General features: G+C 44.3%; 1 protein-coding gene across 4 annotated transcripts in view; it reads right to left on the reverse strand.

The window, feature by feature from the left end:
• LOC123746137 (AP-4 complex subunit mu-1) overlaps nt 1–27131 on the reverse strand; it is a 244115-nt gene that overhangs the window by 167799 nt on the left and 49185 nt on the right. For all 4 annotated transcript variants that reach the window (XM_045727433.2, XM_045727432.2, XM_045727430.2 and 1 more), the window contains one exon: nt 26958–27065. In XM_045727433.2, the coding sequence (XP_045583389.1) occupies nt 26958–27065 (108 nt within the window). The remainder of the gene's footprint in view (nt 1–26957; nt 27066–27131) is intronic.

The following is a 27131-nucleotide window of genomic DNA, read 5'->3' on the forward strand; positions in this document are numbered from 1 at the left end:
GTCTTGAGTCCCTTCTCGCTTCTTATAAGAACGCGAGTTTGAAGATTGCTCTGTCTCCTTGTCTCAGGGCGACATGCACTAATTGCCTCCGCTTGCTGTCTGTTGAGTCGGTATTCTTTTGACCAGGAGTCATACGACGTTGTTGTCTGTACGTGCTCCAGTTCCTCCATGCTACTCAATATATGTGGGTGCAGGCAGCTGCTGCGTTGCATGCTCGGTTTGGTTGCTGCAGCGCGTTTGGTTTGTTGCAGCCCTGGATGTCCTGAGACTGCCCCATTTTGGTTATAGGGGTTCAGACTTTGGGGTGGGAGTATCTTTGGCTCTGGTTCCCTCCACTCCCCCTAGTCCTTCCCCTTCTGTTGTGAATGCTTCCTTCCCCCTTGCTTCCGACTCCAAGCCGTCAGCGGGTTTCGGGGTTGGAGCAGGGTCTAGTTGGGTTGAGACTCGGGCGGTCTCAGGGGTTTTCCTCTTCTTGGGTGGTGGCGGAGGCATTTGAGCCTGTTCCTCCAGCCGTGCCGTATGGGTCTGACTAGTGGGCTCCCTTCCTTAGTGTTTTTAATGGCTGCCCCGGCTTTTCCTTGTGAGGCTGGGGCTTTGGGGGCACGACTCAGTCTGGGGTCCTGCTGTGGAGGTTCCCTGGGTTGGGGACAGGCCTAGGCCCCAAAACAGGGCCTAGGCCTTCAAGGAGGGGGCCTTGGCCCCGTTTTGTCCCGCTTGGGTTTTAATACCCTCGGAACAGGGCTTGCAGTTCCTCAGAGTGGGGGTTTTTCCTTCCTCCTCTGCATTCGTGTTGGTTTCAGGTCTACCCCTCCCCAGGTTCAGATCCGTATCCCTTTGGGTCTGTCATTCCTTAGGGTGCTTTTCACCCCTTTTCGCGATTTTGTCACGTAAATGTTTCCTTCGTATTGGGATCCCTGTGTGTTCCTTGGTCAGGGGTGTCTTTGGGCCCATATGTAATTACCTAAGTGTAATTACCTAAGTGTAGTTACAGGATGAGAGCTACGCTCGTGATGTCCCGTCTTCCCAGCACTCTTTGTCATACAACGCTTTGAAACTACTGACGGTCTTGGCCTCCACCACCTTCTCACTTAACTTGTTCCAACCGTCTACCACTCTATTTGCGAAGGTGAATTTTCTTATATTTCTTCGGCATCTGTGTTTAGCTAGTTTAAATCTATGACCTCTTGTTCTTGAAGTGCCAGGTCTCAGGAAATCTTCCCTGTCGATTTTATCAATTCCTATTACTATTTTGTATGTAGTGATCATATCACCTCTTTTTCTTCTGTCTTCTAGTTTTGGCATGTTTAATGCTTCCAACCTCTCCTCGTAGCTCTTGCCCTTCAGTTCTGGGAGCCACTTCGTAGCATGTCTTTGCACCTTTTCCAGTTTGTTGATGTGCTTCTTAAGATATGGGCACCACACAACAACTGCATATTCTAGCTTTGGCCTAACAAAAGTCATGAACAATTTCTTTAGTATATCGCCATCCATGTATTTAAATGCAATTCTGAAGTTAGAAAGCATCGCATAGGCTCCTTGCACAATATTCTTTATGTGGTCCTCAGGTGATAGTTTTCTATCTAGAACCACCCCTAGATCTCTTTCTTTATCAGAATTCTTTAAAGATTTCTCACATAATATATAGGTTGTGTGGGGTCTATGTTCTCCTATTCCACATTCCATAACATGACATTTATTAACATTAAATTCCATTTGCCAGGTGGTGCTCCATATACTTATTTTGTCCAGGTCTTTTTGAAGGGCATGACAGTCATCTAAATTTCTTATCCTTCCTATTATCTTAGCATCATCAGCAAACATGTTCATATAATTCTGTATACCAACTGGTAGATCATTTATGTACACAATAAACATCACTGGTGCAAGAACTGAACCCTGTGGTACTCCACTTGTGACATTTCTCCATTCTGATACATTGCCTCTGATTACTGCGCTCATTTTTCTATCAGTCAGAAAATTTTTCATCCATGATAGAAGCTTACCTGTCACCCCTCCAATATTTTCCAGTTTCCAGAACAACCTCTTATGTGGAACTCTGTCGAAAGCCTTTTTTAGGTCCAGATAGATGCAGTCAACCCAACCATCTCTTTCCTGTAATATCTCTGTGGCTCGATCATAGAAACTGAGTAAATTCGATACACAGGATCTTCCAGATCGAAAACCATACTGTCTGTCTGATATTATATCATTTCTCTCTAGGTGTTCTACCCATTTAGTTTTGATTAGTTTTTCCAATACTTTCACTATTACACTTGTCAATGATACAGGTCTATAATTGAGGGGGTCTTCCCTGCTGAAGTGTGTTAGTTTGTCGAAAGGCGAGTTTAAACTACTAACACACTTCGTAGCAATCTAGTTCACACTGCTCCTCCTGCTTCTAATGCTGCTGGTGTCTACTCTATTTAATGTTCATCTTGTCCTCTCCAATACTTTGGCGAAACTGGCCGTACACTGAATGACAGACTTAAAGAACACAAGAGAAGTGTTAAGTCTGCAGACACTAACAATGCTCTCTTCTGCCATGTGAGGGATTCTAATCATCCCATTGATTGGTCTTCCTCCAAAATAATCTTTCCTGCCTCTACTCTACACAGACGCCGTCTTGTAGAATCGGCTCTTATAAACAATGTACCCAACATGAACTTGAGTCCTGGCTTTGTTGCTGTGGACTCTTCCCTTTCACAGTATATACTCAAATGCTCTAATCTTTCTAACAAACGTGACTTAACATAAGCTTTCCCCCTTCCATTTCTTTCTTTCTCTTTCCTTTTCTTTCTCTCTTCTCCCTTTTTCTGTTCATTGTCTTCTCCTACGCTCCCTTGCTATCCTCTTCTTTTTTCCTATTACTATCTCCTTCGGTGGTTATAATAGGAGCTGCCTCGTATGGGCCAATAGGCCTGCTGCAGTTCTCATTACTACTATCCCCTACACCTGACTTTCCTCCTCAGCTCTCTCTTGACTATTTATTGCCTGTCCCTACCTCCTCATCACAATCGACTTGAGAATGGTCCAGGACGGACCGAAACGTCGTCGTCCCTTCAATTTCTAGTGTGTGGTCTGGTCAACATACTTCAGCCACGTTATTGTGACTCATCGCCTGCACATGATGTGGTTGGTCATGTACATTGCGTTACTGGCTGATATGTGGATCTTCGTCGTTCGTCATATTCATTGTACTCTCTTGTCCCTAGCTGCCGGTGTTTGGGCCGTAATTCGGGTCTTTTCCTTGCCTATTTCCGTTTTTCCTCCCTTTATTCTACACATGGTTGTGTATTTTGGTAGGTGCTTCTTGGCTATACTGATGTTAAGTACTGGGTTGGACCTTTGTCCATGTTCAGTTCCCTGATTTTGGACTGCCCCGGTGTTCCATTATGGAACTGTGTTCTTTCACTTTTTTCTTGTATCTCACTGCCAGCTTCTGTGTTGCAATGTCTGCGGATGGTTGTAGACTTCCGATCGACCACTCCTGCCTTTTCTGTTCCTTTTCTTTGGGACGGGAGGAGCTTGGATTCCGGTCCTGACTTTGGCTTTTCTCTGCTTCTTTTCCGGGACATACATCTTTGTTTTCCTGCGGTACACGTCCTGAGTAGTCCTACTCATGTATACCTCGGGGACATGTGCGTCGTTCTTACCTGCTGGAGCTGGCTGCGCTGCTCCTGCGGGTTATGGGGTCACTGTTTTTCACTTCGCATCTCGCTCTTTGGTTCGTGGTGCTCAGTTTTCTCGTTGGCCTCTGCCTGGGCCCCTGGCTCTTCAGTTTTCGGCCTTGTTGGTCCTTCAGGGTTCCGGGGAGGGGGGTTCCTCTTGGGCGGGACATCTCTGCTTGCTCGGGTTGGTTCCTTCCTGGGAACCAACTCGATTGGGTTCCTGGTTCCTTAGCAGCCGTTCCTTCCGGTTCTTGCCGGCCCAGGTTCGGGGGTCCTGCTTTGCTCGGTTTCCATTCCAGAGGGTCTTCCTGTGGCTCCACCAACTTTTGTGGGTCAGTCCAGCTCTGTACGTGTTGGTTTTGTTCTTCCCCTTGAATCTTCGCATCTGGCATTTCTTGTCTCATGTTTCTCGTCGCTTGTGTGAGCACTGGTGGCTTCGTTGTTGGTCTCCCACCTGCGTGCTTCATCTCGGCGGCAGTGTGTCATTTCCTGGCAGTCTTTCCGGTTTTCCTATCACTTCGAAGGGTACTTCGGCAGTGTCCAGACAACCTCTGATAGGGTTGTCTTGTCCTTCCCTACGGGGTTTTTCCAGGACCGTTGTCTGATGCCGTATACTGTAGCCTCGTATTGGGTGGTGCTGGCGGAGCCGCTCCTGCTTGTGTTCGGTGTTGCCGTTCCTTATGGTTCTTTCCCCTTGCTGTCTAGTGCGTTGTTTCCCAATGGTTTATTTTCTTTCTTCTCCTCGGTTGGTCATGACCCCTTTGGTTCTGGTGTGTTTTTTTGTTTTGTTTTCTCTGGTCTTATTTTCTTGTTGGCATTGACCTCTGAGGGTCGGGTCGGGGAGTTTCCAGTTCTCCTCCGGTGCCCGTGTTTTTCTGCTCGGTTGGTCTAGTGGTAGGTTGTTCATTTGCTGCAGTCTCCCGCTTTTTGGGTGATGTTTGGGTCTGCTGTTTTCCGGTGGGTTGCTGCTTGCTTGATCAGGCCGGGGGTTCTTCTTGTGTTGTGTTTGGTTGCGGCTCTTCACTGTTCTCTGTGCGTCTTGGCCTTTGGGGCCATGGACATGTTTTAGTTTGCCCAGGTTCCCTTTCTACCCTCCTTCATGTTCTGGGATTCGAGTCTCCCAGGTCATCTGCAGGGTCCTTTAGTTTCGTCTGTGGTCTTGTTTTTGTGTTAGGACGCATGGTGTCCACCTCCTGGATCCTTCCCTCTTTTCCTTATCTTTGGTGAGGTAGCTCTGGGGAACTGACGAGGCTTCCCGCCAGAAAACCAGCGTTGAATGTAATGAAACCCCATTTTCTGGGCGAGTCCCGGAGGCTCCTCGGCATCCCTCCCTCCCTCCGGTCGGTGTTGTTTTTCGCGTATTTTGACATCCAGCCTTGGAACTGCCGGTTGGATCGCCGTCGTGGAGGGTCTGGGCTCCCCCTTTCCCCTCCCGGAGGAGGGGAAAGTTTGACATCAAGTTTCGTGTTATATCTTTCATTTTGGAATCAAATTGTGTGCATTCTAAAGACGCTTATTTTGAAACTATCCTGAGGTCGGTCGGATAAAAAACTTGCATTGATTGTAATGAAACGCCATTTTCTGGGTGAGCCCCTACGGCTCCCTGGAGCTTATCGGGCTAATGTATGTTATATTAGACCAGGACATTAGCTAAGGAGTTCAGACCTACCAGCGACCAGTGCCAGAACCTGGCCCCTTCAGGTTTCAGGGAGCAATGGCCCTGGAAAACCCCCTTTTGGTTGGGGTTTTCCCTTGTCTGCCATTGACCGGGGTTACTCCCTACAATCCCAAGGAAACAAGCAAACAAGCAAACATCACACTTTACTGCTGCGCCGATCATCCGCGCAGCCCTCCCTACCCCGAGAGGGGGAGGAGGGAGCCCCGGACCTAACCGCGCTGGCTACTTAGCATCAGTTCGGAAGCCAAGCTTCAACCAACGCAAAAAAAAACACCGACCGGTGGGAGGGAGGGTTGCCAGGGAGCCTCCGGGGCTCACCCAGAAAATGGCGTTTCATTACATTCAATGCTGGTTTTCTGTGGGGAGCCCCTATGGCTCCCTGGAGCTTCATACCCAAAGAGAAGGAAAAGAAAGGGCTAACCCGGGAGGCGGCCGCCACCAACTCCGCAACACGAAGCCGAGACAACAGGCTGCAACCTGCGACCCAAGGATACAAGAAACGAACAGGAGCAGACGCGCGCATAAAGAACGGGCGGCCAGGAACCTGTGCGAAAGCTGCAAACGTCCGAACAGCACGGGCACAAGGATAGACCGCAGGCTGGAAGACCTAAAAATTCTGCGTTCGACCTGGGAGACCCCGAGCCCTGAAACAGGGAACGAGGGGAACTGGATCAACCCAAAGCGCATCTCCAGACATAGTAAGCAAGTAACGGCAAAAAAGCGCAACCAGACAACACAGGACGCACCCCCGGCCGAACCAATCTAGCATCGATAACCCAAGGAACACCCCCCCCCCAGTAAACAGCCGTCTCGACTGTCGCCAGAAGGACGGAGAAAGGCTGCAAATGTATAAACCTGCCACCTGTACAAAAAAGCAGAAACCTGAACTGAAGGGGCTACTACAAACTGCGGAAAGATAAGAGGGCACCCTGATCAAGGACCAGGACGGTTCAGGCGATACATGAACAGGCTGGAGGTGAAACAAAACACGAGAAAGTGTACGGAACAGGGCAGATGTGACGTCCACCCCGAATGCAAGCAGGAGCGACTCCGCCAGCACCGCACAAAACGAGGCGACAGTAAGAAACATCATATAACTGTAGTCCTGAAAACCCAAGAAAGAACAAGACAACCCGATGCGAGAGAGAAGACGACCTACAAAGGGCAAGAAAAAGGTGCATAGAAACACCAGGAACATCATACTGTCGCCGAGACAAAGCTCGCAGGTGGGTCACCATCAACAAAGCCACCTGATCACCACAGAGATGGTGATACCTGCGTCAAAATACCAGACACGAAGAGCCGAGAAGAAAGCCAAACCAGTCACGTACAGGACCGGTTCAACCTGCCAAAAGAGGCGGAGCCGCGGAAAAACGCCCCGGGTTCGAACACCTATCAAGCATCGTCTAAAAATAAAGCTGGGCCGGCCACCAAGGGACCATGAGGACTACTCTCTTGGGAATGGGCTCCAACCGAGCCACAATCCAAAGCAACAACTGGACCAGGAAAGGAGGAACAGGTACCCCACCTCGAAAAGTCCTGCCAAAAGGCATCCACAGTGAACGCCTCGCAGGCGGGTAAGGGCGCCACATAGAATGGGCGATGCCTAGACCCCGCCGACTCGAAGACATCCATGGCCAGGAGTCCATACATCCGGCAGAGCCAACGAAACGAGTCGGCGACGACTGGCCAATTCGCTAGCAGAGGAATGAACCGAGAAAGCTTGTCCGCCAGGACGTAGGATACATCCCGGACATGAACCTCACGGTTAGCTAAACCCCGAGAATCCAGCTAACGAGCCACTCGAAGGGACAACCCCAAAGGCGAAAGAGAACCTAAGAGAAACCCCGTGGTTCCGGCAAAGAACCGCCAAAAAACAGTCCGAATGGAGCTGAATGGTAGAGCACTGAGTGACCCGAACCCTCCGAAGCGCAAACCAGACAGCCACGAACTCCCGAACTATGCTGTGAGCTCGATAGACAGACCCCACCATCCCCGGCTGACCTGGTGAGCACTGGTCACAAAACCCCAGCCGAGAGATGACCCGTCCATTAACACATCGAGTGAAGGCTCGGGGAGGTGCCAAGGCATGGAACCCCGAAAACCCCAAAGAGGAAACTGGTGACGCAGCACCAACACAAGATCCCGGAGGAACGAACCCAACAATTGCAAGAGAGGTAGAAGGAGAGTCTCTGAGGAACCAAACAGATGCCGAAGCCAAACCCGACCCTGCGGGTAGACCAGCACGTCGAAGTTCAGACTCACGCACAACTGCTCGAGCAACTGCCGAGCAATCTGGGACCCCCTTATGAACAGCCGAAGGTGGGACCACAGCCACAGCAACACTTCTTGAGGGATGGACAAGGAGCAATCCAAGAGCCCTAAACAAGACCCAGCCAGGCCTGAACCCGGGACGGAAACAGATGGAACGGCCTCCAGATCACCAGGAAACCAAACCCGGCAATCTGGAAAGAAACACACACCTGGCGAGCAGACAAGCAGACCGACTGGGAGCCCACACCAGCCAGGCGTCGAGGTAGGCCAGACACCGAATCCTAAGCAGACTCAGACAGGGCACCAAGATCCGGTATAGATGTGTAAATACACCAAGTGCCAATTACAAACTAGGGAAGGCAACAAAAGCGGCAAGCCTGAAGCCCCACCACCAACTGTGCCAGTCTTGGAAAACTGGAGAAGAACGTGCCAAGAAGTGACCTGGAGGTCCAGAGCCACCATCCAGGCAACCGGCCCCAACAGAAGCCGGATCGAAGACAACAGTCCTCTAATGAGGGCATAGAATCCAGGGCGCAGACTGAAGAAGTCCATAAGAACCGCAGATTCGCCAGGCCCGTGTCTGCATAGAGCAGACGGGAACCCCAGAAGGATGGGGCGGATCAACCTCGTCCAACGCACCCACTAAGATGACATGACGAAGCGCAGGGGAAGAAGCCCACCCCGCCAGTTGTGTGTGTTGTGTACACACACAACATGTGTGTACACATGTACAGGTACAGGTACATGTGTACACACACACATACACGTGAAAAGAAAATTACAAGCAGCCAACCAGTGGGCAGAGAGCACCACGCTGGCCAGGCGAAGAAGGCACAAAACTGCATCAAAAGGCCCACCTCGACCACAAAACCCCAAAGTCCTAGCACAACCACAACACGTGCCAAGATCCAAAAAGATCAGCCTGCAAGCCAGGAAGACCCCGGAACTCCAGAAGGCAGAACCGGGTCACAGATGAGGAAACAAAGCCCCCTGAACCCACAAAGGGGGCCTAAGAGGAAGAAACCTCCGGAATGAAAGCAAAGAACCCAAAGGAACCCGGAATCGAACCAGGGGGAGCCCAAACCACCACATTTGCTGGTGGAGATACACCCCAGAAAGGCAAAGCACAGCCCCCAGACAGAACCCCCAGGGAAATGGTCAAAATAGACCAAAAACCGAGGGACATGGTGTGGGAGCAAGCATAACAGACAGGGACACTGAGCCCAAACTCTAGGGCCCAGACCCAAAACAGACAAAACGGAAAACCCGGAGTAAAATCAACACTCAAACTTTCCCAGAGGAACAGAAAATGGGCAGAAAACACCAGAAAAGCAAAGAAACAACAACAGGAGAATAAAACCCCTGAAAAAAGTGAAAAAACTCACCCAAGACGCTCGCTCACACACCCAGGTGCATGTAAACAAACCGCAATGCCGCCCTGGTGGCCACGCCGGGAAACCGGCAGAAGAAAATGGCAACCAGAACAGAGGGCTGTGACCAACGCAAAAGATATGAAAACACGTCAGCAAAAGTGGAAAGCAAGCAGAATGGATGGACGAAAAACTCCGCCCAGAATCAGAAAACCCAAGCAGGGGCAAACCGCCCCAGAACTGCTAGCAGGCATCCCCCACAGCCCCGAGAACCCGCAACAGAGGCCCCAGGGCAGAGCCGTCCTCCAAGCCCTCCGCCCTTAACCACCGTGCTGCGCCGAGTTTATTGTGAAATTCCCCCCGGTGGGCATGAAATAAAGTGTTCCCCCCAAAAAAAATTTCTTCGTAAAATGATAAATTCCCTTCCCTGAACATGTCTATGTAAAAATAAATACCAAATTCCATTTACTTTGGCTGTGGGGGCGTGCACAAGGTGCGCTGTGACGTCATCAGGGCCTGGTCGCCCGTGCGTGACTCGCCCAGACACGGTCGTGCGGGCCATTCAAGCACCAGGTGTTGCCACAAATATATTTTTAATTATTTGTTTTATGTATTTCCAATGCGGTTTTATTTTTTTTATCGTATATGATGCATATTTGTGTCCTTTACAATATGTATACAGTAGAACATTCATAATGTTCCATGGAACTGTGATACATGTGTCAGTAACGTGTCAACAATAAATGTTTATTGTTGCAATATTACCTGTTAAAAATTCACTAAAATTACAATATGTACAGTTTCACACACTATTTACACAGTAACACACTGTATTACACACTCAGTACTTCGGAAGTGAGTAATAATCAACGAAGTAGTCCATGATACACAGCGCGACTTCGCTCTCAGTGCACCAGGTACAGATAAATTTTTGCTTCCTGTTTCTTCATTCAGTGTGCTTGCAAATAACGCACTCACATACACCCTTGGCTTTAGTACTTGTAGGTAGTATGTAGCCAAGCTTGTAAAGCATAAGGTAGTATTGAAAAGATTATAGGAAAAGATCAATTTGTAAGGTAGTCTTGAAAAGATCGCTTTGTATGGTGCCACATAGTTTGAGATTTAGCTTGCCTCAAAGAGTGTCCGTCAGTCAGAAAGAGTTTCAGCTAGCCTCAAAGAGTGTCCGTCAGTCAGAAAGAGTTTCAGCTAGCCTCAAAGAGTGCCCGTCAGTTAGGAAGAGATTCAGGTATTCTTGAAAATATCTTTGGAAAACCCCACCATGGAAGCTGCTAACACTGTTCCTCTATGCTACTTGTATCATATGCATCATCACTGAATGCAGAAAACGAATCATCTACGTATCATCTAAATAAATTGGAGATGGCATAGGATTGCAAGGGTTGACGCTCAGAGCTACAACTGGATATGCTTGCTGTATCGTCCTCATAGGTGCTGTATCACTTGCATCCGAACTTTGTGTTAGGTCCTTATTGCACCTAGCTTCACCAATATTATGACCCTTATGTTCTTCAAACAATAAGGTTTGAATTTCACCAACAGAGAGTTATCTTTCAACACCGCGCCGAACAGGTGTTTTGGAGCCAGTGGCACTTGCGCTACCCATGGTTGCTCATTTAGTACTAACCCAGCCAGCAGCCCTAGGGCATTCTGGGAATTTTTTCCAAGACGGCTGCCTTTCACTGGAGGTCCTAAGAGTCCATTTCCTACACAACCAACTTCGTACACATTTAGAATTGGTACCGAAAAATCAGAGTTTTCTCAGTTGGCGCAATTTCCCGCCGACCGAGAATACACGGTTGGCGCAGTTAAGTGGATAAAGAAAAGGAAGAGTCCATGGGAAAGGCAGCAAGAAAGGGCTGCTGGTAAGACCCAAAAGCCTTGTCAGGAGGAACAGGCTCGAAAACCTCCGTCCCCAACCCGAACGGGGCAGCCCCCGAAACCACCCGATTCTCAGCCCCAACTAAACCCCGCCCCGACCCCGTAACCCGCAGACGGTCAGGAGCCGGAAACAGGGAGGGAAAGGGGTGAATAGCACCTAACCAAAACGGAGCAGCCCCGGGGCATCCGAATGGGAAACCAACCTAACGTGTTGCAGCAACCTAACCTAGCTTGCAACACGGATGCCGCCTGTACTCTGAACAGTAATAACATCAGGAGAGTACTGGAGAACAAGCAGAGAATCTCTCTCTCGCAAGACTCTGGGTCAAGGTGTCAGTGACCCAACAGGCAGCATGAAGGAGGTAAAAGTGGCGACTGTCACCCGGAGACAAGGGCACAGCAACCAACGATCCCGTACAAGATGGATTGGAACCCGGAAGACACATTCAATGGTCCACCGAGCAACGACAGGGGTTTCCAGGGCCCGTAGGGTAACAACTACGGGAAGCCCAAGCAAGGTGTTGCTAACCGGTTAAGAAACCCAAACATAACAAGGGGGTGTGGGTAGAGAATAACACTGAAAACCCCTGCGACGTGTACAATCACGGGGGCCTAGCAGAGGGCCACCAAACACTACCAGTGGAACTATGGCCACACTGGGCAGACCCCCACCAGGCAAATGAAAATGAAAACAAAAGAAAAACCCTGCAAAAGTACACCGTCTCTAGAGGCAACAGGAACCGGTCGCCACTTAGGTGGCAGGTTGTGCAACACCTTGACGCCCTAACCAGCACAATACCAGTCCCTACCCAGGGCCAAACAAAGGCCCCAAGCCCCAGCTGGCCCCAAGGGCGAGGGAAATGCCGAGCAGCAAGAACCTCTACAGGAATGGTTCCCAAACGCCCCAGAGAAGATAACCCTGTCATGCAGGGGCAGTACTCACAGGGTGCTTAGAGAAGGAAGCCCCTAAGCGCATGCAGCTCAGGTACTGATGAGGAACACCTGGCCACCGCACAACACAACACATGGCAGTGAACGCCACACATGGCAAACACCGCCCAGGAAACTGAGGCCAGAGAAGTGCCTATCCCGGTTGACATTAGCTTACGAACTGATGCTAGGCAGCCGGCGCGGTGAGGTCCGGGGCTCCCCCCTCCCCCTCTCGGGGAGGGTAGGGCTGCGCAGACGATCAGTGTGGCAGTAAAGTGTGATGTTTGCTTGTTTCCTTGGGATTGTAGGGAGTTTCTACCTCTCTGTTTGGATTTTTGTTTTAGTTTTTTACCATGTGGGGTTTGTTTTGATATGCCTATCTTTCTGGGTGCCTAACCCTGGTCGATGGCAGATAAAGAAAACCCCAACCACAAGGGGGTTTTCCAGGGCCATTGCTCCCTGAAACCTCTCTGAAGGGGCCAGGTTCTGGTGCTGGTCCTTGGTAGGTCTGAACTCCTCAGCTAATGTCCTGGTCTAATATACCATATATTAGCCCGATAAACTCCAGGGAGAATGAATTTTATACAAATATTTTTGTAGTGGACGCGAGTCCTGTCCACGGCTAGGACTCACGAGAAAAAAAAATGGACATGATCAGTGTCCAAAGAAAGCGATAGTGTTAATTTAATTAATTTAATTTTAACACTTTCGCCCACGAACGACGCAGCATTGCGTCGTTTTTTTATTAAATTGAGTTCCGCGAACGACGTAGCATTGCGTCATTTTCGGCAGCAAATTGGCGGCAGCTTCGAGAAGGGCGCGCCGTGGTTTTGGACATTATATGCATAAACTCTTGTAGGGAATTTCATTGTGAACACAATGATACCAAAATGAAAGACCTAGGACCAGAATTGAGGTACGACAGTTGAAAAGAGAATACCATTTTATTGCTCTTTATTAGCACTCACTGGGGTATCGCTCCGTCACTTTCTCTGTTTGCTGTGGGTGGTACACCTGGCTTTTGGACTTTATATATGCATATAGTCCTGTAGGGAATTCTATTGCAAACACAATTATACCAAAATGAAAGACCTAGGTCGAGAATTGAGATGTCCAAAGTGATGAGAGTGTCGAGAATTGAGATGTCCAAAGCGATGAGTGTACACATTTTATTGCACTTGCGGGCTCCCGGGTAACAAAAAACTGGGCGGACGAAAAATTCTGCCCAGAAACAGAAAGCCCAGGCAGGGGCAAACTGCCCCAGAACTGCTAGCAGGCATTCCCCACAGCCCCAGGAACCCGCAACAGAGGCCCCGGGGCAGAGCCGTCCTCCAAACCTTCCACCCTTAACCCTTAAATGGCGCCTGGCTATTTAGCATGTGTCATCCACAGGTGCATAGCAAAAAAAAATATATATATATTTTTTCTTCTAAACCTGTTAATTTGTGTTCACTGATCATGGGAAAAATAATAAAAAAATCATAAGTAGCATATATTGCCCGATATAAGGCGGGGAAGTCTGGCAAAAGACAGGCGCTGACTCAGCGTGCGTCCCAGACGGTCTATTGCTCGCCAGCTATCAGAACGAAGTTGCCACAAAGAGATAATTACCTACTTATGTCTCGGATTGATTTTTCGTAGTTTTTTGCTGTAATATTATTCAATAGTGTGTAGTGTGATATATTTATATAATAAAATGAGTGAATCATCGCTATACTCAACAATATGGTGCATATTCTTGATTCAATTATGTTCATCAAACAGTGAACAAATACTTTGTCAGTTATTACACTATATACACAGGTTATATATAAGTATCTGCATGTTTTGTTCACCATAACCAACCACTAAGTTGCTATTATGAGTCAAAAAGTAACGAGGAGTGACCGCCACACACCAGCCAGCCACTCACTCCCTCCCTCAACACCTCACTCGCCCACATTCTCCTCCCACCATACTGTTTTTGCTTTTATTCACTATATACAGACGTTATATATAAGTATCTACATTCGTGTTCACCATAACGAACCACTAAGTTGGTATGCTGAGTGGCAGTGGCATCTAGTGGCAGCCCGCCACTGGCTGCCACTCCCTCCCTCCCTCCCTCACCTCACCTGACTTGCCACCATTCTCCTCCCACCATACTGTTTTTACTTTTATATACAGACGTTATATATAAGTATTTACATGTTTTGTTCACCATAACTGTACATCTAAGCTTGTATGGTGAGTAAAAGCACAAAGACGTAGCTACTCACACAGTCAGCTGGTGGCGGCCGCCCTCAAGGCCAGACGCATTAATATTTCTCCTCCAACAATACTGTTTGTGGTGTTATTACACTATATACTCACATTATATATAAGTATCTACCAGTTTTATTCACCATACTTGTACAAGTAAACTGGTATGGTGCCCAAAGACCATAGTGGTCACCAGTAAGCAACATGATAAGTCGTGCAGACGACGAACCTCCCTCACCAAAATGGCAGCTCCCAACCTATTCCTATTGCTGTTTATACCATCTATACACACATTATATATAAGTATCTACTTTTGTGTTCACCATAGCGAACCACTAAGCTGGTATGGTGAGTGTAGTCAATAAAAGGTGGCCACACACAGTCAGAAGACGACGCCACCACCTTCCCTCCCACAGCATTACTCCTCCCTCCATGGAGCACAGTGCTAAATATCACCACAATCCTGCTATTATCAGAACCCTGGTCAGTTTTATCACAGTCAGGGGGTTTCTGTAATAATATCATTGCTAAATAATAGCAAGAACATGTATATTATGGCATTTTTAGGCAATGCTGTGGTCACAAGCTGAACAGCAGTGCTGTGAGCTAATGCTGCATGCGTCAGGCTTGGTTGCTCACTCAATACTGAGGCCTCTCACATCCGGGAATTTGGCCCACGATTTAAAAAAAAAATGGCGTCTGTTTACAAGAGCCCTGATGAAGGTGTGGTGAACCCAGTGTATCCGCGGGCCGTTTAAATCTTGTGCGGTACTCCAAAGCATCATATGATGCCGAACGCAATTTACTGAAAGTCACTCAACGCATCATATGAAGTCTTGCGCAACTAAAGGGTTAACCACCGTGCTGCGCCAAGTTTATTGTGAAATTCCCCCCGGTGGGCATGAAATAAAGTGTTCCCCAAAAAATATTTTTTTTTGTAAAATGATAAATTCCCTTCCCTGAACATGTCTATGTAAAAATAAATACCAAATTCCACTTACTTTGGCTGTGAGGACATGGACAAGGTGCGCTGTGACGTCATCTGGGCCTGGTCGGCCGTGCGTGACTCGCCTAGACACGGTCGTGCGGGCCATTCAAGCACCGGGTGTTGCCACAAATAGATTTTCAATTATTTGTTTAATGTATTTCCAATGCGGTTTTATTTTTTTTTATCGTATATGATGCATATTTGTGTCCTTTACAATATGTATACAGTAGGACATTTACAATATTCCATGGAACTGTGATACATGTGTCAGTAATGTGTCAACAATAAATGTTTATTGTCGCAATATTACCTGTTAAAAATTCACTAAAATTACAATATGTACAGTTTCACACACTATTTACACAGTAACACACTGTGTTACACACTCAGTACTTCGGAAGTGATTAATAATCAACGAAGTAGTCCATGATACACAGCGCGACTTCGCTCTCAGTGCACTAGGTACAGATAAATATTTGCTTCCTCTTTCTTCATTCTGTGTGCTTGCAAATAACGCACTCACATACACCCTTGGCTTTAGTACTTGTAGGTTGTATGTAGCCAAGCTTGTAAAGCATAAAGTAGTATTGAAATGATTATAGGAAAAGATCATTTTGTAAGGTAGTCTTGAAAAGAGTGCTTTGTATGGTCTCACATAGTAAGAGATTCAGCTTGCTTCAAAGAGTGTCCGTCAGTCAGAAAGAGATTCAGCTAGCCTCAAAGAGTGTCCGTCAGTTAGGAAGAGATTCAGGTACAGTATTCTTGAAAATATCTTTGGAAAACCCCACCATGGAAGCTGCTAACACTGTTCCTCTATGCTACTTGTATCATATGCATCATCACTGAATGCAGAAAATGATTCATCTATGTATCATCTAAATAAATTGGAGATGGCATAGGATTGCAAGGAGTGACGCTCAGAGCTACAACTGGATATGCTTGCTTTATCCTCCTCATAGGTGCTGTATCACTTGCATCCGACCATTGTGTTAGGTCCTTGTTTTGTTATGCCTACCTTTCTGAGTGCCTAACCCCGGTTGATGGCAAATAAGGAAAACCCCAACCACAAGAGGGTTTTCCAGGGCCATTGCTCCCTGAAACCTCTCTGAAGGGGCCAGGTTCTGGCGGTGGTCCCTGGTAGGTCTGAACTCCTTAGCTAATGTCCCGGTCTAATATAACATACATTAGCCCGATAAACTCCAGGGAGCCTTAGGGGCTCCCCACAGAAAATGAATTTTAGACAAATATTTTTGTAGTGGATGCGAATCCTGTCCACGGCTAGGACTCAAGAGAAAAAAATGGATATGATCTGTGTCCAAAGAGAGCGATAGTGTTAACACTTTCGCCCACGAATGACGCAGCATTGCGTCATTTTTTTATTAGACTGAGTTCCGCGAACGACGTAGCATTGCGTCGTTTTCGGCGGCATATTGGCAGCGGCTTCCAGAAGGGCACGCTGTGGTTTTGACATTATATGCATATCCTCTTGTAGGGAATTTCATTGCGAACACAATGATACCAAAATGAAAGACCTAGGACCAGAATTGAGGTACGAAAGTTGAAAAAGAGAATACCATTTTATTGCTCTTTATTAGCACTCACTGGGGTATCGCTCCGTCACTTTCTCTGTTTGCTGTGGGTGGTACACCTGGCTTTTGGATTTTATATATGCATATAGTCCTGTAGGGAATTCTATTGCGAACACAATGATACCAAAATGAAAGACCTAGGTCGAGAATTGAGATGTCCAAAGTGATGAGTGTGTACATATTTTATTGCACTTGCGCGGTCTCAGGTAACACGCTCTCACTTTCTCATTTTCTCGCCAGGTTTTTGGGCTACATATGCATTTAGTCCTGTAGAGAATTCTATTGCAAACACATTGATATCAATTTGAAAAACCTAGGATGAGAATTAAGATGACAAAGTAGAAAAGAGTATACACTTTTCAGTATTACTGCGCTCTCTAATGTAAAGAGAGGATCCTTGGGGGGGGGGGGGGGGGAGTGGCGCCCTGTGGCGCAGCGCTCTTTCTGGTAACCTTGGCCCACTTTCATCTTGTCGGCAGGGCATTATATGCATGTACTCCTGTAGAGAATTTCATTGCAAACACAATGATACCAAAATGAAAGACCTAGGACAAGAATTGAGGTAACAAAGTTGAAAGGAGTACACCATTTTATTGCTCTTGATTAGCCCTCATGGGGGTAATGCGCTGTCACTTTCTCTCTTTGCTGTGGGCAAAGAGAGAAAGTGACCTCTTTGCCAGGCCTTTGGAGTTTAGGTGCATTTACACCTCTAGAGAATTCTATTGCGAACACAATGATACCAAAATGAAAGACCTAAGACGAGAATTGAGGTGGCCAAATTTAAAAGAATGTACATATTTTAATGCTCTTGCGCGATCCTGGGTAACTCGCTCTCACTTTCAATGTTTGCTGCAAGTGGTAAGCCAGGCTTTTGGAGTTTATGTGCATTTACGCCTCTAGATAATTCTATTTTGAGCACATTGATACCAAAATTAAAGACCTAGGACCAGAACTGAGGCAGACCAAAGTGAAAAGAATGTACACATTTTACTGCTCTTGTGCGATCCCAAGTAACTCGCTCTCACTTTCTCTGTTTGCTGCGGGCGGTAAGTCGGGCTTTTGGAGTTTATATGTATTTCCACCTCTAGATAATTCTATTGCGAACACATTCAAACCAAATTTAATGTCTTAGGACGAGAATTGAGGTGACAAAGTTGAAAAGAATATACACTTTTCAGAATTTCCGCACTCTCCCTCGCCCTCCCGGGAACACGAATCCCCACCTGGGGTAGTGCGGCGCTAGCGGGCCCAAAACATCACAGTGTTAAGGAAGCAATTTACAACTGGGCTAAAGCTTGGGATGAAGTTAAAGAGTCAACATTAACCCTTAAACTGCTAAGGGCCTTTTTGCCTTCAACACCCACAGGCACAACAACAACAAAAATCCAAAAAATTCTTTTGTCTTATAAAAGCATTCATTTGTGTTCCCTGATCACGGGAAAAATAAAAATAAAAATCGTAGGTGGCATATTTTGGCCGCAATAGGGCGGGGAAGTCTGGCAAAAAACCAGCGTTGAATGTAATGAAACGCCATTTTGTGGGCGAGTCCCGGAGGCTCCCCAGAGCTATCCAGGCTGCATGGATATGTATAACTTTCTGGCATCAGTCAATGCATGGAGTTCTTGCCTATCAGTGGGGAAGGAAGTTCTTACTGACTACTGGTAGGGAATTGGTAGTGAGAGTTTGTCATTAGCGTGCAAGATGCAGTGAAAGGTGTGTGATTGGGTGTCATTTCTATGCCAGGGAATGCTTATATTGAAGTTTATAGTTACAACTGTAGGTTGGATTGCCTGCAGATAGATAGATAGATAGATAGATAGATATATATATATATATATATATATATATATATATATATATATATATATATATATATATATATATATATATATATATATATATATATATATATATATATATATATATATATATATATATATATATATATATATATATATATATATATATATATATATATATATATATATGTCGTACCTAATAGCCAGAACGCACTTCTCAGCCTACTATTCAAGGCCCGATTTGCCTAATAAGCCAAGTTTTCATGAATTAATGTTTTTTCGTCTACCTAACCTACCTAACCTAGCTTTTTTTGGCTACCTAACCTAACCTTACCTATAAATATAGGTTAAGTTAGGTTAGGTAGGGTTGGTTAGGTTCGGTCATATATCTACTTTAATTTTAACTCCAATAAAAAAAAATTGACCTCATACATAGAGAAAAGGGTTGCTATATCATTTCATAAGAAAAAAATTATAGTAAATATATTAATTCAGGAAAACTTGGCTTATTAGGCAAATCGGGCCTTGAATAGTAGGCTGAGAAGTGAGTTCTGGCTACTAGGTACGACATTATATATATATATATATATATATATATATATATATATATATATATATATATATATATATATATATATATATATATATATATATATGTTGTACCTAGTAGCCAGAACGTCGTACTCGGCCTACTATGCAAGGCCCGATTTGCCTAATAAGCCAAGTTTTCCTGAATTAATATATTTTCTCTAATTTTTTTCTTATGAAATTATAAAGCTTCCCATTTCATTATGGATAAGGTCAATTTTTGTTTATTGGAGTTAAAATTAACGTAGATATATGACCGAACCTAACCAACCCTACCTAACCTAACCTAACCTATCTTTATAGGTTAGGTTAGGTTAGGTAGCCGAAAAAGTTAGGTTAGGTTAGGTTAGGTAGGTTAGGTAGTCGAAAAAGCATTAATTCATGAAAACTTGGCTTATTAGGCAAATCGTTCATTGCATAGTAGGCTGAGAAGTACGTTCTGGCTACTAGGTACGACATATATATATATATATATATATATATATATATATATATATATATATATATATATATATATATATATATATATGCTCTAGGACTGATAGGGTGATTTGTTATCATTTACTTATGCTGAAGTTTATAGAGTTACAACTGTAGGCTGAATTACCTGCAGATATATATATATATATATATATATATATATATATATATATATATATATATATATATATATATATATATATATATATATATATATATATATATATACCCTATTAATACCCTATTAATACCACATTTTGTTCTGTCTTGTGTTAATGCCACATCACCCCTTCCACCTCACTCAAATGTAGATATAAAATCGGAGATACGTAAGTTCTATTCAGTTGTGTATTTGTGAACTAAAGTCTTTGAAAATGTAATAAGTTTTACGAAACGCGCCCGTGTCGCGTCAGACTAGAAATAAAAATGAATTTTGGAGAATTGATTTTTGATTTACCTCCAACAGTGAAGCGTAATGTACGAAAGATTGAGAAAATTCGTGTTAGAATTATTAATCTTACTTTTTCGGTCATATTTAATAATATATGTCTACAGGAAAGACTGCTACCAAAATATACTAATATAGATATATATATATATATAGATATATATATATATATAGATATATATATATATATATATATATATATATATATATATATATATATATATATATATATATATATATATATATATATATATATATATATATATATATATATATATATATTTATTAGGGGTACCACCTCTGGTGCAATTGCAGGGACCCACATCCTCGAAGAAGAAAACAAAGAGCATTCAGAGAAGATCTTGTGGATTCTCACTGAATACTTTATTCTTTTCTTCTCCTACCACCCCTATTATTTTTTTGTATGTTTTGTTTTATTTTACTGCAATGCTACAGTTTACAGAGAACACACACAAATATATAACAATTAAACAATCAGCGTTCGAAGACCTCGTCCAGATCCTTGGAGGTTGGGTGTGTACCCAGGATACAGCACGCATTTCCCCTCTGAACTGCGACACTGAGGCGCTGGAACAGGAAACTGGCTGCTCATGGGTCTCTAGTTTTCCCAATGAGTTCCTCACCAACCTCCTTTAAAAACTTGAGTGCACATTTACCCCAGGCTCCCAGAGTCTCAAGAGCCTATTGGCATAAACCTGTAACAACGTTCTAGGTCTCTGTACTTGTGGATTTTCTGGGTCTCCCTGAAGGTGGCTGCCCCACTTCCCTCCACTGAGCTGTAATGTAAATAGGTATCAGCCAATGTAGATGCACAGGTCCCATACGACCTGTTTACTTTCCCTCCATGGCTGCAGCGTGACTCCATCTGGGCATTTTTGGCTGTTGTCAGGTTTGCACAACTGGGGTTCCCTTTGTACTGGACACCCAGCTGTAGCCAAAGTTCTCTTGATGATGTCATTGACTGCTTCGTGTCTGGCAATCTTTCCCTGTGTCTTACGACAGATGAGACCATGGCTGCCATATTGGTCTGCCCGTGCATGGCCGCAAACACACAGGTGTTCGGTGGAGATAGGGGCGGCAAGGCGCAGAGCAACACCAATACTTAGGGCCCGATGGTCCAGGCAGGTGCCCAAGGCAGAATTAGGGACTGCCAACAGGAAGTCCCAAGCATGGAGGGCTTGCACAGCTAGAGACGCGCTCTGTCCTTCTGAGAAGCTGTGTCCAGCAATGCTTTGGCAATGTTCTCCACTATGGGGCTATCCCATTTGGCCTGTTTACCGTCGTTTGGAAAAGTTGGTCGGGTGTGTGAATTGGCAAGAGTGTCCCACTGACCAGCTCCTTCCACAAATTTGGGATCACGAATCCCAATGGAGTTCCTTAGGTATTCTGGTAGTATTTCCTTCACTAATTCACTTGTAGCACTGGTCGAGGATAAGAATGCCGACAATGCTGTGTCGCCTTGCGAATACCTATACCCCCGAGTCTAACCGGGAGCGTTGCTTGGTCCCACTGGTCATCTTGCAGGGAGAGGTTTAACACTTTCATAGTTATTGTCTTTAGGAGTGAGTCGTATTCCGTTAATTTTGGGTTGTCAAAAGGATTGGCACACCTTTGGCACAAATATGCCAAAACTGGAAGACAGAAGAAAAAGAGGTGATATGATCACAACATACAAAATAGTAACAGGAATTGATAAAATCGATAGGGAAGATTTCCTGAGACCTGGAACTTTAAGAACAAGAGGTCATAGATATAAACTAGCTAAACACAGATGCCGAAGAAATATAAGAAAATTCACTTTCGCAAACAGAGTGGTAGACGGTTGGAACAAGTTAGGTGAGAAGGTGGTGGAGGCCAAGACCGTCAGTAGTTTCAAAGCGTTATATGACAAAGAGTGCTGGGAAGACGGGACACCACGAGCGTAGCTCTCATCCTGTAACTACACTTAGGTAATTACACACACACATGTTCTAAGGCTGATAGTACCGTATTTATCTTGTAAAATTTAACCCACTAGATGAGGTTGGTAGCGTAAGTGGCAAGCCAGGAGTTGGGCTGCCACTAGGTATAAGTAACTAATAGTCATGATAGTATTGGACTGCAACCAGATATAGTGTAATTACCTAAGTAATTACCTAAGTGTAAGGTAATTACTTAGGTAATTACACTATATCTGGTTGCAGTCCAGTACCATCATAAGGTATTGACGTTTATATACTTATATTGTATGTGAATGCTTTGTATATGTTCTGTGTTGTTATTAAATCTGTGTAGGTAACAGGTGTTTGCCCTTGTCCTGGTGAGGCTTCCCATAAAGCAGAAAAGAGAGAGAGAGAGAAAGAACCAAAGCTGTGGACAGGGTAGTACAGAATAATAATTTAGAAAAGGAGGATTGAGGAGTTCATACCAATCAAGGAGAGAGTGAGGAGTCACAGTGGCTCAAGCGGGTGTGTGCACGTGACAACGAGGCTAGTGTTGGAGCCGCATCCCCTAAACATGTGACGCTGAGCCCCTCTCCAAGTGCCAGGAGTGCACAGGGTGATCTGATAAAAGTGTAAGCACTCTACAGAGGTTTTGGTTTGGTGGGTTGTCCGGAAGAGACAATCTATCGACCCACAACAACATATTAATATTATTACGACCCACAAATAATACAGTACCTAAATATTTCAATGTCTCTGATTTTTTTTTTTTTTTTTTTTTTGCAGTAATATTATTCAATAGTGTGTATTGTGATATATTTATATAATATGTGTGAACCATCGCTGTACTCAAAATTAATGTGTGCATATTAGTGATTCAATTATTATGTTCATAAAACAATAAACAAATAATTTTGTTGTTATTACATTATATACAAATGTTATATATATATATATATATATATGTATCTGCATGTTTTGTTCATCATAATGAACCACTAAGTTGGTATTGTGAGTCAAAAAGCAACAAAGAGTGGCCAACACATACCAGCTACTGGCTGCCCACCCTCCCTCACCTCCTCACTCACCAACATACTCCTCCCACCATACTGTTTTTGCTTTTATTCACTATTCACAGACGTTAAATATAAGTATCTACATGTTTTGTTCACCATAACTGTACATCTAAGCTCGTATGGTGAGTTCAGGTAATAAGAGGCCCTGCTCAAGGCCCTGTTTCTCCTCAATAATGCTCCTGCCTATCCTCCAAGCTTGGAGGTTTCATTGATGGAGGAATTTAGTTTTGTTACAGTAAAGTTCCTTCCTCCCAACACCACTCCTCTACTTCAGCCTATGGACCAGAAAATCATTGCCAATTTTAAGAAACTTTATGAAAAGGCACTTTTTCGGAGATGTGTCGAAGTGACGGATGCCACACAACTCACCCTCAAAGAATTCTGGAAATAACATTTTAACATTTGTAGTGTTTTAAAACTTGTAGACAAAGCCTGGCAAGAAGTGACTGTAAGAATCATGATCTCTGGTTAGAGAAAATTGTGGCCTGAATGTGTTGCAGAACGAGACTTTGAAGGGTTTGAGCCTGAACCTGAAGTGCCTCTAGTTGAGGAAATTGTTTCTCTGGGCCGGCAATTGGGCTTGGAGTTGGATGGTGCTGATACTGAGGCGTTGGTGGAGGAACACAGTGAAGAACTGACCACTGAAGAACCCCAGGCCCCTCAAAAGGAGCAGCAACAAGAGGTAGCTGAGGAAATTTCTTCAGGGGAGGAGGAGGCAGTACAGAATTTACCTTCCTCAAAAATTAAGAAAATGTGTGCAGCATGGGAAGAACTGCAAACTTTTGCTGAAATGACTCATCTAAATCAAGCTGCAGTAGGCCACTGCCTTAACCTTTTCAATGACACTGTGATGCATCACTACAGACAAATGTTAAAACAAAGGGAAAAACAAGTGTCTCTAGGCAAATTTTTAGTGAGACAAACAAGCAGTGAACCACAACCAGGTCCTAGTGGTATGCAGGCAAAACGTAGGAGAGAGTGTACCCCAGAGAAAACATCACTGCCTGATGTGATAATGGAAGGGGACTCCCCTTCCAAACAGTAACACTGCTCCTCCTCCCCCCCTCATCACCATCTTTCATACACCATCAAGGACATAAAGGTATAGGCATCATACCTCCATAAAGGCAAGATAAACATATGTACTGTATTGTAGAGAAAAAAAATTTATTCAGTATAAAATGTATTTGTAAATTAACACTTTCGCGCTTTAGATTAGAGATAACTCGTCGCCGTTTTCTCTTACGATTCCGCATAACAGCCGAGTTTTCTCGTCCATCGAAAAAATATTTCTATAAATTCCATTTTTTAACCGAACTGGATGGGGATACTTTTGTTTTGTAGGGAATTTATTTGAGAATGTTTTGGTACCAGAATGAATATTATATCTCATAAACTTCTATGAGTAAAAAAAAAATACACAAAGTATGTTTGGGGGTGTGGCGAGCGTGTGGCAGTGGGTTCCCTTTAGCCGTTGATATATCCAACACGTGGGAAATATTTGTATGTGTTATGTATATGTCTGTGTAGGGAATTTTACTGCGATCACTGTCATACAAATTATAAAATGTTTCAACAAGTATAAACATGACAAACATCAAACGAACGAAAACAATGCGTTCGTTTCTGCCGCGAACGCATACTGAGCGACGTGGTTCTATATTTGGCGCTTCTCTTACACATGCTTTGTACAAATGTTATACAGTTCATCTTATAGAAAATTTTATTGCGAACACATTGGTATAAAAAAGAAATACGTACATAGAAAAGTAGGGTCAGGAAACGTATAAACTTTCCAAGCATGATTTCCCCCCTGTGTTTTCGCCAGTGCGCTCGCGGCTAACTACTCTCCACTTCACACACTCTTGCGGGTGGGCAATTACCTATATTAAACATTCATATGCATATGTCCGTGTAGAGAATTTTATTGTGATTCCAATGATACCAAAATTAGCGATGTAGGACAACTGTAGGCTTCGCAACCATTAAGAGAGTGGAAACATTTTGTTGCTGTTTGGCGCTCTCGGCGAGTGATCTGCATAGTTTTTTATTTGGTGTTGATACTCCTTATGCTTGGGCGGCATTTTATAGGTATGCTCTTATAGACAATTTCATTGCGAACACAGTGATACCAAATTTAAATACGTGCGCCTTCAATTATTGTCAGGACAGTCAAAAGAGTGTACACTTTTCGGTCTTACCGCGTAGGTGCGCGAAGTGCCGAAAGCATCTGGGGTATTGTTTTTTTTTGAGCGCCGAGAGCGCGAAAGTGTTAATATTTTGGAGGGTGGCGAACAGATTAATTCAATTCCCTTTATTTCTTATGGGAAAAATCGCTTCGACTTACGATACGTCTCTGGGAACGGATTGCCATCGTAAATTGAGGCCCCACTGTACTATCATCGCTAAATAATGGCATGTACACATATATTTTGACATTTTTAGGTGATACTGTGGTCACAAGCTGAACAGCAGTGCTGTGAGCTTATGCTGCGTGTGCCAACCTTGGTGGCTCGCTCAGTACCGAGGCTCTCACACCCAGGAATGTTGACCACGATTTTTTTTCTAGGTGGTGTCTTTTAACTATCGGTCGTGGCTGGACTATAGCTGCCCCTATCCCATGCGGAGAGTTTAAAATCTAGCGCTAGACACTAAATCAGCTATTGATGTATTACGAGGTATCGGTAAAGTTACTCACATCAACTATATATATGTATTGTGCGGTCTAAGGGTTAAGAAATTGTTGGAAAAACTCCTGTTGCTTAATCATGTTGATGAAGTGACTGAGAAAGAAATGGATTTTGAAGGATTTTCAAATGATATTTATCAAGAACTGTGTGTTGTTGGTGAGGTAGAGTTGACGCTGAACGATGTGGAGGAGTGGTTAGATACTGATGCAGTCGATCCACCTATTGGTCATTTAGCAGATGATGAGATTATCCAAAATGTTACTGGCACTGTTGACGACGATGGAGAGGAAGATGAGGATGAGCATGATAGCAGGTTACAATCTGCTGTGTGTGCTGATGCATTGTTCCATGTTGAAAAACTCCTTGATATTGTTTCACAAACTGACAATCAAGAGCTACCAGGCTTTTATCAACACCTAAGGATGATGAAAGATATTTGTCTCAAGGACATGACAAAAGGAATGAAACAAACGAAAATGAGTCGATATTTTTCACGAACTAGTAGCAGAAAATCAACCAGCACAGCCGTACCCAGCACCAGCACAGCCATACTCAGCACCAGCACAGAAGCAGTTGAAGCCAACACAGCAGCAGCGAGCACCAGCAAAGCTGATGCAAACATCTAAAAAATCTTGTGTGGTGTGAACAGTTAAAACAAGTGTTAAATTTAAGTGTACATAGTGTTGAAATTAAAGTTGCAGTAATTTTAGTGTACAATAGTTTTCATAAACTGTATTGTAGTACTCAACATACAACAGAACTACTTAATCAACACAGTGCTAACGGCATAATACAGTACAGTACGTATTTACTGTACAGCATTCACAACTCAATGAGTCTTCAAGATGGACATAACTCCAACAATAAGATAAATAGCAATTGCAATAAAGTATTTTTAGTAGAGTAGTAATATATAGGTACAATATGTAATATGATAATGCATTTTTATTGTGTACAAGAAAAAAAGACACTGACGCAAACACCTGAACACCTCTTGCAACGAATCCAACGCTCCAACACACTGGGGTTGGTCCCATATAGTGTGTTGAATCAAGGTTGCACTGTACAGTATGACTAAAATGTTTGACATTTCAAGCCCTCTGGATAATAGCCGGGCCCAAAATTTAACGACTTAGGTATACTGTAGCCCATATAGGTCGTAAATTAAATTTAGTGGATACTGAACTCAATGAAATTGACTTTGTACACTGAAAAATTTGTACTTCAGGTCATTCATAGACCGAGGTTTCACTGTAAAATAAAGCTTATAGTTGAGCTGCAGACACAGGTACTGACCAGTCCTGGAGCTGCACTCACAGCAGAGCTCTCCTTGGCTGACACAACGCTGCTGTAAATGTGTGCCTGGAGTTTGTCTGGAGTCTGTAGTTGAAGGAACCCACCATTCTGAAAAGATTATGTTATATAAGCACTGCATGGAAAAAAACAGCGTTTAATGTAATGAAATGCAAA

The sequence above is a fragment of the Procambarus clarkii genome, chromosome 78 (genome assembly GCF_040958095.1).
Source record: "Procambarus clarkii isolate CNS0578487 chromosome 78, FALCON_Pclarkii_2.0, whole genome shotgun sequence".
Lineage (NCBI taxonomy): Eukaryota > Metazoa > Arthropoda > Malacostraca > Decapoda > Cambaridae > Procambarus > Procambarus clarkii.